Genomic DNA, 13,715 nt, shown 5'->3' with positions numbered 1-13,715 from the left:
GGACGTGCCAGCTATTACGCCAACGACAAGACAAAATCCATCCGTGGACATCGCCCGCATGGGTTTGCCCATGTCTCACTGGCACCAACCACTGGCAACGCAGAATTGAGCATGAGAGAACAGGGTGTGGACCGTTTCCTCCGCTCGTTGTTGGTTCACCTCCTCGTGCTGACAAGACGATATCAAATCAGTGGTATTCCAAAACAACTTCGTGTTGGTACCAGTTCCCTGGCCTGCTATACTTTTGGCACGCATGATAACTGCCATGGGTTGTCCGTCCGTCCTTCCAACCAACCAACAAGGCATGCCCAGACTCCGTCGCTATCCCATCATCCTAATCGAGGCGGTTTCCATGCACGCCTCAACTCAAAAGACCGTTCGTGATCCATCCGACATGATAATGATACATTGCAGCAATCAGTACGCCAAATTGCGTAGTGAATCGTTTGCCCCATATTCCACAAGCCCAAGTGCGCCGTCATAATATCAGAGCAAAAACGTACGTGCTGCCCCAGCAGCCCTGCGGCTGTAAATCAAATACAGTAAGAGTACGCGGTGCTACATTCGTGTCATGTGGTAAGGAGCCCGCGCCTTGTTCTCGTTGTCTTCGTGCTTGACGTTCAGCTGGTGTCGAAGAAGCTGGTCTTTTCTGGCGAACCCCTCCTTGTTCGGACACCCTCCCAAGAGACACTTGTGCGGCTTGTCATGCTTTTGCAGGTGTTGCCTGTTTTCTGTAAGTATGATATCTGACATGAGAGGATTTCTGTCATACCTGAACATGCAGTTGCGCTTGAAAATTTTGGGGCTGCCGTGCCCGTTGTTGCCCCCTTTCGTGCAAGTCCGCCATTCCGGGCATATGTACCGGCCTTTCCCCCTGTGCTTCAGGGCTTCGTAGGACCACTCGCGCGTGTCTTTGGACTCGTCGTTGGGCGAGGTCATCATGTAGTCGTCGTCATCGTCGTTGCTGTCGTCGTCTTGGGATTCGTCGTTGCTGTGGTTGCCGTTGCCGGACAGGCCATCGTGATGATACGGCGGAGGGTTCGGGCTCAGGGATCGTCTGCCGGTGCTGAATGCGTGAGATGCGGCCGTGGAAGGTTGTGAAGCCGTAGCGGAGAAACATCCATTCCCCATTCCGGAGACTGACGACCTGGAGCTGGATGCTGATGGAATGATCTGGCGAGCGGATTCTGGGATGCCCCTTTCCACGGGAGGTAGAGGCGGCGGCGCCGCGAGGGACAACGTGATCCTCTGGGCATCTTGCATTGTTTCTCTCATTTCCCTGGTGCTGTTAGCGATTGCGTGCCGATTTCCGAAAGACGGCCTACGCACCTGAGCTGCCTGCGGTCCTTGGTTGCGTTTTCGAGAATCCCCATGCCATTGCGTCTCTCTCCGTAAAACTGATCCGTGATGGTGTACCCGGTCGACTGCAAGTTCTTCTCGTCCGTGATCTCCAAGACAAAGTCTGCGGCAAAATTGACGGCGTGCAGTGCAACCCGTCTCAGGAAAGACATTTTGGGTTCATCTTTAGCTTGGGCGGGAAAGGACCTGGCATATTGGCGGTAGGTCTCCTCGAAGAGCTGGCGACTCTGGGCGGTCTGGTCGAGTGACTCGGTCTGGAGCAGCGAGGTGATGCTGAAGGCCATGATGAAAGTCCTGGCGGGGGAAACACGACAACATGCGAGTTCCCGCCAGGTGAGTTGAAGTGGAAGCCGCTCAGCTTATCAAAGCTTCGCCAGCAGTCGAAGTGCGAGGAACAAGTCTAGACTGTGGTGTGGGACGGACGGGACCGTTGGGACGGCGGCTGAAAAGACAATGTCGACGCGCCAAGTGGGTCGAGTGAAGGATGGGAAAGCAAACGACGTGATGCAATTTCTAGTTTGGGCGGTCCACCAAGAGCACAGAACTGACGACGAGGATAGCTGGATATGATGGACTCGACGCCGGGTTGGAAGAGGGCTCAAACAAGTCACAATTCAGTTAAAGAGTCTGTAGGATTCGGGGCCAGGGGGGAGTAATAGGTGATGGATTACGGGTGGAGAGGGGTTGTGCGAGGTAACAAGGGAAGAGGAAAGAGGTAGTGAGAGACCGACGGCGACGGGACGGGACCCAAGGCGCGCGCGGGGTGGGAAGCCAGGTAGCGTGCAAGACCAGAACCAGAATTCCACTTGGCCTCGGACGGGAATGGGGGCGAAAGCAACGGCAACGGCAACGGCAGCGCGTGGAAGAGCTGGAGGTGCGCGAGGGCGGAGCTCTATCTGCGAGGGAACGACTCGGGGAGTGTCAGATGTGTGTGGCCTCTACGACGAGTTGCGAACCAAAGTCCCTTGCCTCTGATACGCCCGTAGTAACCGGTTTGGGTAGGCTCTGATGAGGGGAGCAGGCATGACGAGCCAGTCAAGAGCGAGCTGGTACGAATGCCTATTGTGTGTGTTGCTGCGTGTCTGAGGAGCCTTCGGGCCAATGACCAGATGCCCGCTGGCTTCGCATGTCCGGTAGCCGTATTCGTAAGCAGCAACGGCTAGCAGTGTGTATGATCAACTGTCATGTCAGGCAGAGAGGCGCGCTCGCTCCCAGTCTGGTCGTGGGTACCTGACGTTCACCGGATGGATGCTACCTGGGCGGGCGTAAGCAGAGATTGACAAAAGAGGGAACGGAGGTGTGACAGGAAGAAGCAAACATACGGCTGGCGGGAAGGGCGAATGGGCCCAGAACGTGGGCCATTTGACAGAAGATGGGGGAGCGGGCAGGCACGGCGGCGGGTTTCTCGTGGGGCGGAGGTGCCCTGTCCTTGGAAGATGGAGCTCGTCACATTCGACCCTTGCCGTTGTTGGTGAGCGAACATGACCGTGATTTCCGGAATTGCAGCCCGAGTCGTGTCGACCGTCGAGCGAATTCGATACAGTGAGGAACGTGAACGTCTTCTGTCCGTCCGCCCGCCCGCCGGGAAACCTACAACCAAGAGACAGGCGGTGTCGGCGTCTGCGGGATAGCGTTATCTGGGCGCTATCGAGGGCGTTGCGGAATGAAGCATGGTGCAGATGCATGGAGTGGGAAGAGGAGCCTTGGGAGCATGGGCCAGGCGAGCTAGGCAGGGTAAGACATTGTGGCGGGCGGGGGGTCGTTGGAGGTGAAGTTGGTGTTGGTGTCGGGTCGTTGTCGGGTCGTTGTCGGAAGGCGTTGGTATCGACGATCAGGGCGACGGGGATACCTATCGCGTTGTAAGTAAGGGGGTAATATTACTGTTGGTAGTGGTGGTGGTGTTGGTGTTGTCGGACAGGGTACCTACCCGGGCGGCACATGGAGAGATGGAGAGAGAGAGAGAGAGGAGAGGCGAGATTGAGGATGAAGAAAGCTGAGGCTGTGATGCATCCAGAAATCTTATTGGAAGTTGGACACGAGACAAGGCCAAGCGAAGGTCAAGAAGAACCAACGGCTCACCGAGTTGGTGAAGATGCATTATCCGTACATGGCAGAGTAGCAGCCGTAGCTTCTCTCGTGGGTACGGGATCCCGGGGGCGGCAGGCAGTTGGCGGCCTTCCCGTCCACTCTGTTTGCTCTTGTCGCTGCCGTCCTTCTCCCGCTTCCGTGGTCCCCGGATGCCGGTGGCCGGGGAGCATCCGACTGCGACATAAAAGAGAGCTATCCGTACCTACCTAGGTAGGTAGTGTAGGAGTCGATGCCTTGGAATGCCTGTGCCGTGAGCGAGGAAAGGAGACAGAAATTGGATGCCCGGTGGAAGGAAATAGCATGGGAAAGAGGTACACTAGGAGCATGGGGCAAGAGCATGGGTAGCAGGGCAGGAGCATGGAAGAGCAAGGATCAGGAGCGTTCCTTCTTCTTGCTGCAGGCAGTGGAAAAGGAAAAAGCAACAACAAGTGGAGACACGACCAACGGACGCTCTATCCGTAGGCACTGCGAATCGATGGAATGCAAAGTACTTTTCCTCTTTTTGGAGGCAGGTGCAGCGGTGCAGCGGTGATCGGCTTACTCTTCGATTGCAACGCGTTTGGGAAATCTGCAGGCGACTCCGAATCGGGAATGGCAAAGCTGCTCAATGGCAACGGCAGGCGCTAGGTGGCGGGGAAGGGAGGGAAAATGAAAATCATCAACACCACACACCTCTCCAGTACTGCGAAGCGAAGCAAGGCGGCTTAGATATGCACGACTTCTCAACCAGTGTCTTGTCCGTCATTCCTCGTCCTGCCCTACTCGTCGACTCGTCCTGTTCCCTCCTTCTTTTTTCTGCCCTCTGTCGTCTGCCCTCATCGCCCCCGTGATCACACCCTGGATAACTCTAGGTGTTTCGTTTCTACTGCGCTTGTCTCGTCATTTGCTCTCCTCCAACCCACGCCGAATAACCGACAGGGCGGGAGATGTCGAATTAAGCTCACACCCCGTCTCCAAACTTTTGAGTTCACTCTGGCATCTGGCGTGGAATCCGCAGCCAGCATCAAGCCGGCACCACCACCACCAACACCGGCTCCTCACTCCAACCAAAGTCCCAACTCACCGTCGCATCTCCGTAGGTACTCCCGTCGTCTTCTCTGGCAGGCAACGCGTATCTCATCGCATGGTAGTGGCAGTAGCAGTGGCAGGGCGACGTCGTCTCGAGGACCACTTTCACCCGAAGTTGCAGTCTCCTCCGTGCGGTCCCACGGTACCGTCCTTGCGCCCGTCCCTGCTGTCTCGTTCCCTCACTCCACGTCGGGTCCTTCCAGGGTCGAGTGGAGGAGAAAGGATCCGCCGCGTGTTTCCTCTCACCCCCACCAGAGCGGCAGCGGTACGGATCGGTCTTTACGGTGCTCATCATCGTCGACGGTGTTCCTCCGGGCCTGGCAACCTCACTCCTTGCGTCTGCTTCCAAGCATCCTTCTCGAAGAGTCGTACGAATACGCAGAGGCCAACGTCGAGGCAAGCCAGGCCGACGAGGTCGACAGAGCACAGCACAGCACAACCTGCCCTGCATACGCATCCGCATCTGCTCTATACCCCGTACCAAGTACTCCGTCATCAACTGCCCCATCAGCGGGCTGTCGTCGTCGTCGTCTTGATACAACCCGAGACAGTACGTGACTGAACATAGCTCCTTGCATGAGCGGTCTCTCTTTTCTCAACAAGCGAGCCTGAGGTAAGATTCTGGCCGGACCCCGCCATCCCCTCTCTGATTCACATTCCTAGCGTCACGGTAGTGTTCCTGCCTCCTCACCGGTCTGGTTGCTAAAAAATCGCGTCACAGTTGCAGTTACGCTAAGGCACGGCCAGACAGACAGGGCGGCCTATCGCCGTTCAATCTAAGGGAGACAGGAACTTTGGCCTGCTTCCTCTTCACACCATCCGTGCGCTCTGCTCTCACTTGCCACTATTCTCCCGTGCGGGCAAGACAACGACCATCACCACCACGCACCCTACCTCCACCCACCAGTACCGTCCGATGAGCGGGAACGTCCCATTGGACTGAACTCTATTTCGCGGCCGCCAGCCAGATCAAGCAAGACATGCGCGGCAGACATCAGGTCATTTGACAAGTTGCAGTTGCCCTTGTCTTGCCTCCTGCTCTCTGCCTGGTCACTTCTTACGCCTCACATTTACGCTACAGACGCAGAAGCAGACGCAGACGCAGAAGCAAGACATTCGCCATCTATCGTCTACCGTCTGCGCCAACCTCCCTGGCAAGACACAGAGTGTCACTCTTCTCCCGACCTAAGCTAAGCAGCTACCTTATCTGCCAGCTCCAGTCTGAATCAGATTCAACAGCAGCAAGTGACGAATTCCTCCGTCCGTGCCTTGCCTTACAGACGGATACCCAACGTCTGCCTGACCTCTCCACGGACGGCTTCCTTCGTCTTACTCGTCTCCTCGCACTCGTCGTCCCCTCCACTTACAAGGAACTCTGCGTCGAGGCATCGGCCAGAGTGGACCACCGCTAAATTAGGCCCCCGACTCTTCGGTCCCGGGCTGACCGGTGCCATCACAGCCCGTAACCTAATTATCCACAACCGCTGCCACCGTCACCTTCGGGGAGCTGTCATTACACGCGCCGGCCGCTCCCTGACTCCCTCTGCTATCCGTACCCTACGCGAATTGCCCGCTCGTTCGCCGACCCTCGGCGCGTTCCTCAATTCCAGAACCAGACATTGCAGCACGAACAGCAAAGTATCAACTGGGGTGCTGGTGTTTGCTGGCCTTGCTTCTCTTGTTAGCGCCGGTGCAAAAAAAAGAACCGGGAAACGACAGGGTACCTTACTTGCCGGCCCTGCTGTTCTCTCATCGGCTCCATCTCATCTTTCCTCACTGGGCCGCACCGCGCTACGCTACGCTAGCCGCTCCGTGCGGGTTCCGCCTCGAGTGTCTCCTCCAGCAGTCCCCATCGGCCCTGGCTCTCCCTGCGCACTCCCCACACACTGAGTGTGAGAGCTCTCCACCAAGATTCCAAGCACACACCAATTCCAGCACCCATCTCAGGCGTCAATTTCTCTTCTGAGTCTGGAGACAACTCGTCCGTCCGGACATCCAGCGTCCCGTGCTGGGGACACGTCCCCGTCCCGACGCTGGCTTTATTCGTCTCCAAGTCTATTAGGACATGGCCGCTGTCGCCATTCTGCCCAGAAGGCCTCTCAAGAGGGTCCTGGAGGCGGATCCTCCTCCATACCCCAGCTTGGCCTCACCTCTGGATCTCATGATTTTGCCTACGTCTAGCGTCGATTTCGGCCTTCAAGCCAGCCATCTAAACTCGCCGAAATCACCGAACGTACAAGTGACCCCGGTCGAACCTTCGGGTCCACCTGTTCGACGTCGTCGCCTGTCGTCCCGTTCATCCAACAAGAGCCGAGTTTCCGCGCCGTCCGTGTCGTGTAAGTTCCTTGGCTCGTCCGATCCCTGTGGTGCTTCCCGCTTTGTTGAGAGGCACAGCACGAAGAATGGGGGAAAGGGGCAAGAGATGAATAATAAAGAAACAATGTCATGTCAGAAGCGCTGACCATGAACAGCAATTAGTGACATCCCTGACTCGGCGTCTTCTGTTTTCACGCCGGAGATCCCTCAGAGCTACCGGGGTGGGCAGGTCTTTGCTAACCCGTTCGAGGACCACTTTGAGCTCGAGCACAAGGGCCAATTTCGGCGTCTCGAGGGCAAGAACTATCCCGTCGTCTCGGGCGCGATCAATGGATATGTCAAGATTCCCAGCCGGTGGAGGGCGGCCAACCTGCGGCTCACGGAGTCCAACGGCGGCGATCCAGCCACGAGCCGAGAACGAGAGTCCATGTTGAAATGGCTACAATTTTCAAGTATCCCGCAGCCCTGGTATGACGGGCTCGATGATGTCGACCGGGGACTTTTTGACTTCTGTAAGTGTTCCCCCGTGTTTGACGCGTACGCGTTGCTAAGTTACCAGACGTCTCCGCCTGGTGCACCGGTAGGACCGTCCTCAGAAAGACCAACACGTGGCTGCGGGACATTGCTCCCATGGTTCATCAAGACGGTGCCGTGAAGCATGCCGTCCTCGCCCTCGCCGGCACCTACGTCTACGATTACCACCACACGGAGAGGATAAGACAGGCGGCCGAGCTCCACTACAGGAAGGCCGTCATCAACCTGAGCTTGTCACTGACCAATGCCCGCCAGCAGACTCCCAGCGACGCGGAAGCGGACGCCCTGGTTGCTGCCATTGCGGTCCTCAACATGAACGACGTCGTCAGCTCGGAGCACTGGAGAGGGAAAGATGAACGCCCTCGGTGGTTGGACGGCGCGCACCTCGCCTGCCAGATTCTGGACATGACGGATCCGGGTTACCGCTACCAGGACGCCAAGAATATCCAACCCTCTGAGGCCCGCATGGGTAACGCCATCATTGCCAGCAGAACCGCCATCCTCGCCCTCCCCATGGTGCCCCTCGACCGCAAAAACACACAGGATAAGCAGTTCGTCTGGCTGCTCCAAGGGCCAGAGCAGAACATCACCAGGATCCACGGCGGCTGCGGCATGTCTCCGCTGCTTCTCTACCACTTCTCGCAAATCACGCACATCACCTCGCTCGTCAGCGAAGACCCCGTCGACACCGAGTTCTGGGCAGTCCCGATGGCCTTGAGGATGCTGGACGAGCTAAAGAACGTCCGTCAGTGGTATGAGTACGAGCACAAGCGTTACGGCGAGTTCAACGACGTCACAAAGGTATCCATCAACGTCGACACCATCCGCGACCAGCTGCGCTCCCGCTTCCTGGACGCCCACGGAGCGATCAAGAACAAGGAGGGCATGACGGCCTCGACCGCCGAGGCGTGGCGTCTCGCCGCCGTCATCTACCTCCTGTGTCGCCTCCTGCGACTTCCCCGCGACCATCCCGAGGTCCTCCTGCAGGCCTCCAAGCTCGCGGCGACCATCCGCGTCATGCCCACGTCGGGATGCATGTTCACCGCCCAAGCGCCCTTCTTCCCCGTGTTCCTGCTGGGCATCGTAGCCGTAGAAAAGGACCATTGCGAGTGCGCGATGGAATGGTTCGAGGCCGTCATCGAGACCAAGTGCCGCTCGGTAAGTTCAAAGTGCCTGCCGCCCGCAGATTGACCCCCGCGAGACTGATCCCACCCATCGTAGAGCGTCCCGCCCGCGTATGACGCGCTGGTCGAGATCCGCCAGTGGATGTCCACCAACATCAAAGACGCGCCCCAGCCCATCCCCGACCGCATCCGAGACCGGTATGCGTGGTGGGAGGATGTCGTAGATCACGTAGCCCAGACTCTGACGACGTTGTGCTTGGTCTGAGGGGGTATCATGATGTAGAGTCACTCATGTAAGGCAGGCAGGCACGTATCTAGACTCGATGCATATATATCTATATATTTGCTATACTGTCGCTGTTGTTTGCTGTCTGTCTCAGCAGCTCCCGCCGTCAACGGGGTATTTCGGAGGTGCGTAAGGCTCGTGCCCCTTTGTTGCCCGCCTATCTAAGATGATTGAAAAAGAAGGAAAGCCACCACCGACCCGTTGGTCCTGCCCGGTGGTGTATACCTGAATCACGCTCGCCCATGCCGTCTAGACTTCATGGACGACGACAATGCCACTATCACTGTCGCTGTACACGGTCTCGGCTCCCTTCTCGGGGACGCGGCGGATGAGGTACTGCCGCATCTCGGAGGGCGCGATCGCCCAGGACTTGATGACCTCGAGGCCGGCCTCGGCACACATGTCCTCGACCATCTTCTGCGTCCGCTTGTGGGCGTCGAACCACTCCAGCTTGGTGCCCTTCTTGATGGCCAGCTCCTTGCCGGTCCCGGTAGCGGCGGCGCCGACGACGACGTCGCGCTCCGCCGTGAGGTAGAAGACGTGGCGCGAATCCTCCTCGTCGATCTCGCCGGGGACGGACCAGTCCTCGGGCCTGAAGACGTCCTCCTTGAGGAGCTTGTTGGCGTGCTTGAGGCCGTTCTCGAAGAAGGCCCTGAAGAGGTCCTCCCGCGCGTGGTAGGCGGCCCAGATCTTGTCGTCGGTGATCTCGTGGCTGTCCATGCCGGCGAGGATCAGGTCCTGGGGGCGCATGACGGCGGCCCACTCCTTGAGGAAGTCAACGGCGTTGTCCCACCGGTTGTTGAAGAAGACGGAGCCCAGCGACAGGAAGATGCGCGGCTCCTCGGTGTCGGGCAGGGCCGAGCAGTACGCGCGGCCGAGGTCGAAGTTGCCCCAGAGCCCCGCCATGCTCACGGTGCTGTCCTCGTGGCCGGGCGCGTACTTGTGGATGTTGTAGAGCAGAGAGTCTTGGGAGATGTCGAGGCCCAGGTAGGTCGCCTTGCGTCCTATCTTGTTGAGGTGGGTCAGGAGGATGTTGACCTTTTTCATGTCGCTGTGTGGTGTTCTCAGGTCAGTCCGATTCAGTGAATGATACAAAGGCTCATAGCTAGGAAGGAGAAGTTCTAGAGTCAAGACTGGGGAGCACTTACCCAGCACCAATGTCAAACATGGTGGTGCCATTCGGCATGTATTCCGCGATCTCGGGACTGTATCTCTCGAAGAGATTGATCTCGTCCTGTGTCTGGTAGTTCCCCTTTGTGAAGATGATCTCGGCCCAGATGTCGAGGCCATCGTCGTCATACAGCAGCTCGTCAGGCATGACGACGGCATACTTTTCCTCGTTGTTGTCCTTGCCGGCAGCGACCTTGGCGAAGGCGGAGCGGATGTTGTCGAGGATGGTGGAGGGCAGCCCGCTGCCGCCGATGTCTCCCACCTCGTCATTCATAGGGACCACGCCCATGGACATCTCACGTGCCGCCATTGTCCTGGCTGTGGGTAGGTGGAGGCTGGGTTGATTGGTGGTGGTTGGTATGGGGAATAGATGGTTTGAGAATAGCAAAGTAGGATTGGGAATGGTTGTGGGTTTCGGATAGTTGCAGGAGTGGAAGAGCCTTTCCTGCTGTCCTCCTCTCCCCATATATACTCATGCGACCAGCCGGCCCCCATTCAGTCATTGTTCATTGATTCTTAATTCACCAGTCAATGCCATCCGGCCTTTTGTCGCTTCCTCCCTTGGCGACTCACTGCAACACTCCCCAAGACCCGTGCTCATCCCAGGCTTTGTCTGATATCGACAAATCCCACTTGCCAGACCACAGTCCACCCTCCTTTGGTTGGTACTCAGCGGTGATGCAGGGCGAACACAGGAGAGACCCTTTCCGGTTTACCACAAAAGCAGGTGGCAGCGACTATCTCTTCCCGGTCTCAAGAATAGATAGGTCATAGCACCCGCCCCTTGGCCGCGGAAGTGCATATGTAGCCGTGGTGTCGCCATCCACTCGCGTTGTCAAAACCCCTGGCTATCCCGACGACAACGTGGGTTAGATCTCCGCCCCGGGGAATCCTCAAGTGACGCCCGGTTGATGCTGGGTCCTGACGTACCCCGCTCAGGGACCGGAAACGCGATTTGAATGGTTCACTACGTGAGAACCCCCCGGCAACACCAGAGTTGTTTCGTTGGATTACGTCCCGGCCCGCGTCTGTGTTGGCTGGCATTCTCCTAAAACAGAAGTCAGGTCCCGCTCGTTGGCGGGATTAGCGGTAGCATATCTGGTTCATCTGCGGGCTCGCGGGCCCGGTCTCGCTCGCCGATGGGTCGAGACGACCCCGGTTCATATGAGATCACTGTCGAAAATAAACCCGGTGAATTGCGCTTGGCGGCACTCCCTCCGCCAGCGCCTATTCGTTCATGCTGATGCGTAGGGTACCATGGCCGCCGTACATGAGTATCGCTATCTGACGAGGTCTTCGGTAAGGGGCACAGCTCACTCGGCCAGACCCCGCGCCCGGTGAGCCTCGGGCCGTCGAATCGCACGCGCGACCAGGACACCCAACTAGTACAAGCCGGTCAGCCGATCTCGTCCGCCGTTCGTCGTCGCTCACCGGTCATGGATGAGACAACAAGCCTCACGCACGATGTCGCAAGAGACAATTCGAGAGAAGTCACCACGCCAGCCGCGGCAGGCAATGGATTATATCGCGGGATGTCGTCTACCAGGAGCCTCATTCACGGCACTTTTGTCGGACGTGGCGGCGCGGTTGTCTCAGTGCCGCATTGCTCGATTCGTACAAGCCGAGGACCCCGTTCGTGATCCAAGACCACCAGCTGAGCCTGCATGGCTTCTGTCTCTCGGTGGTGGTGCATCGCACGAGCCTGCGTCCCTCCCCCCGGATTTCGCTGCTCTCCGTTCTCCAAAGCTCGGATGTCGTGCTGGCTGCCCGGCGAGACTGGTCCGTGTCCTGGTCACCACGCCGGCCCCGGACGGCATCACGGAGCGGACCGCGTGGAAAAGTGAGAGCTGCTCAGCACGGGGCCTCTTGACGGCCTTTGCGGCCGTGGATCAACCACCTCCATTCCGGAATGCAACCCTGACACGTTGCGAATCAACCCCTAGTGTGGAATCGTGCTGATGTGGAATCACGATTCCTTCGTCGGCTCCGTCTCCGGCTTCAGCTCTCCGGCCTCGGCTGACCTCTATTACTGTAATATGCAGAAGCACACTCCATCCGGCCAAGAACTGATAAATGCAGCCCCAATTACGGGAGCTCAGTAGTCGTATGTGGGCCGGAGGGTCATCCGTCGTCCGCCATTGGTGATGCTGCGAATGTGTGCAAAAGCAAAGTGTCTCGCCGTGCCCCCACGTCGAGCGACGCCAGATGACTCGCGACATCTGTAGGTCATGACTGAGAGCCTGCGGTCCGATAGCAGCTGGCATGTCTTGAGTGCGCACACAGCTCGGTGTCGACAGAGCATGACTACGGCCACGATCATCTTCAGCTTCGGTGCAATGTAGGGATGCTCCCCGAACCGCGTTGGTCCGTCGCGGCGGGACCGGAGAATTGACAGTCGTCCACGGGCGCTCGGCAACGTCAGGCCAGCACCTGGAACCCGACTTCAAGCATGAATGTAGCACGGTCAGCATGGAACTCGCTGGCGATCATTCCCAACGCACGCGCCCCAACATACGTACAGCGATGTCTCGAGCAACCTCGCCAGTCCACTTTTCAGGTTGCGGTAAAGGATAACCGAGTTTTGTGAGCTCAAAGCTTCATCATCGTGAGCGTCTTTGCAGGTTTCGGGTGTTATTCGCTTCCCCAGATTAGATCGTCTGACCGTCCAGATTACTCGGTAATTACGGGCGAACCATATTGTCGGATGTCGAGGAATCCAATCGGACGGGCGTGGCCTAGACATGCCGGGGTTAGCATTGCTGCTGCAAGGTTTCTGTTCCCTGCGCAGTCGAACCGCGCGGAGTCAGTCCAGATCAGGCTGCTGTCCTTGCTGAGCCGTCGTCATGGATCTGCCTGCTGGGTGCCCTTAAGACCAGTCACAGGCCTACGGGGCCGGGAAAAGCTTAAGGTCCATCCATCCAAGACCGCAAAGATCCGAGTCTTCGACCACGTCAGAGCCTGCAGTCTCTGAGCTTCGCCCTTGAATTGACCGGGAAGAGGGGCACTGCAGCGCCGTCTTGTGTTCTCGCATTCCATTCGCCTTCCTGCGAGCAGAGAATGGCAACCTGCAGCGCGTCCTCCCAAGACGGTGCCATCGGCCCCGAGAGGGTGTGGAGCCGGCCGCTCAGCCTGCGGAAGTTTGAGGTTTCTCGAGTCAGTTTCTTGGTACTCGGCCGGATTGAATTTTCAATGGTGGTTTCAGGAGGCAAAAGATGCAGAGAGACTTGAGCGAGAGATTCGCCTCTTTTTGCACAAGAGACGAATGTTGGGATGATCAAGAGAGGGAAGCCCAATGCTGCCCAAGGTGGAGGTCGATGGCCTACAGTTCGGTCGGGCCAAAGGCCATGGTGGTGGCATCGACGTCTTCCAGAAGCGGCGAAGAAACTCAGTTGCGAGTCCGTGGTAAGGAATGACGTTGCGGCTCCCGAGCGCAATGACTTGGACGTGGCCACAGCCGTCAATCGTTGCCGCTCGTCCATTTCCTGGTCACGTCTCGGTCGCGTTTGCTGGCCGCGTTGCTCGCGTTGCGTGTCCGATTGACGCCTTTTGCAGAGACGGCGGCGGCTTCGTGTATATTCTCTGCTGTTGTTTTTGACAGCTGCATTGCTTCGACGCATCGTCTTCCCGGCGGGCTGGCAAGCCGCCGGGGTGATGTGGAACAGCGGAAATGCCGGCTCTCGCCGCAGGGAGACCCATTTAGAGCCTCCGTTCCGGTTCGATGCTTTTTGGGCGGTGGTCAACAATGGCTGGTCCTGGCCGTCTGAAGAAGA

The 13,715-nt window shown here is 57.9% G+C and overlaps 3 protein-coding genes across 3 annotated transcripts; 1 reads left to right on the top strand and 2 right to left on the bottom strand.

The window, feature by feature from the left end:
* Positions 1–558: 558 nt before the first annotated feature.
* On the bottom strand, positions 559–1,643 carry CkaCkLH20_06222 (uncharacterized protein; the record flags this gene model as incomplete). The annotated part of the gene is made up of 3 exons (XM_038888939.1): positions 559–724; positions 773–1,279; positions 1,330–1,643. 3 exons carry the CDS (start codon positions 1,641–1,643, stop codon positions 559–561), a joined length of 987 nt encoding a protein of 328 aa, XP_038745740.1.
* Positions 1,644–6,580: 4,937 nt separating this feature from the next.
* CkaCkLH20_06221 (uncharacterized protein) lies at positions 6,581–8,754 on the top strand (the record flags this gene model as incomplete). The annotated part of the gene is made up of 4 exons (XM_038888938.1): positions 6,581–6,851; positions 6,987–7,343; positions 7,391–8,523; positions 8,587–8,754. 4 exons carry the CDS (start codon positions 6,581–6,583, stop codon positions 8,752–8,754), a joined length of 1,929 nt encoding a protein of 642 aa, XP_038745739.1.
* Positions 8,755–9,024: 270 nt separating this feature from the next.
* Positions 9,025–10,255, bottom strand: CkaCkLH20_06220 (uncharacterized protein; the record flags this gene model as incomplete). The annotated part of the gene is made up of 2 exons (XM_038888937.1): positions 9,025–9,826; positions 9,924–10,255. 2 exons carry the CDS (start codon positions 10,253–10,255, stop codon positions 9,025–9,027), a joined length of 1,134 nt encoding a protein of 377 aa, XP_038745738.1.
* Between the last annotated feature and the right edge of the window lie 3,460 nt (positions 10,256–13,715).

Source organism: Colletotrichum karsti (genome assembly GCF_011947395.1).
Source record: "Colletotrichum karsti strain CkLH20 chromosome Unknown Scaffold18, whole genome shotgun sequence".
NCBI lineage: Eukaryota > Fungi > Ascomycota > Sordariomycetes > Glomerellales > Glomerellaceae > Colletotrichum > Colletotrichum karsti.
Note: the sequence above shows the minus strand (reverse complement) of the source record. Positions and strands in the feature narration are given on the sequence as shown.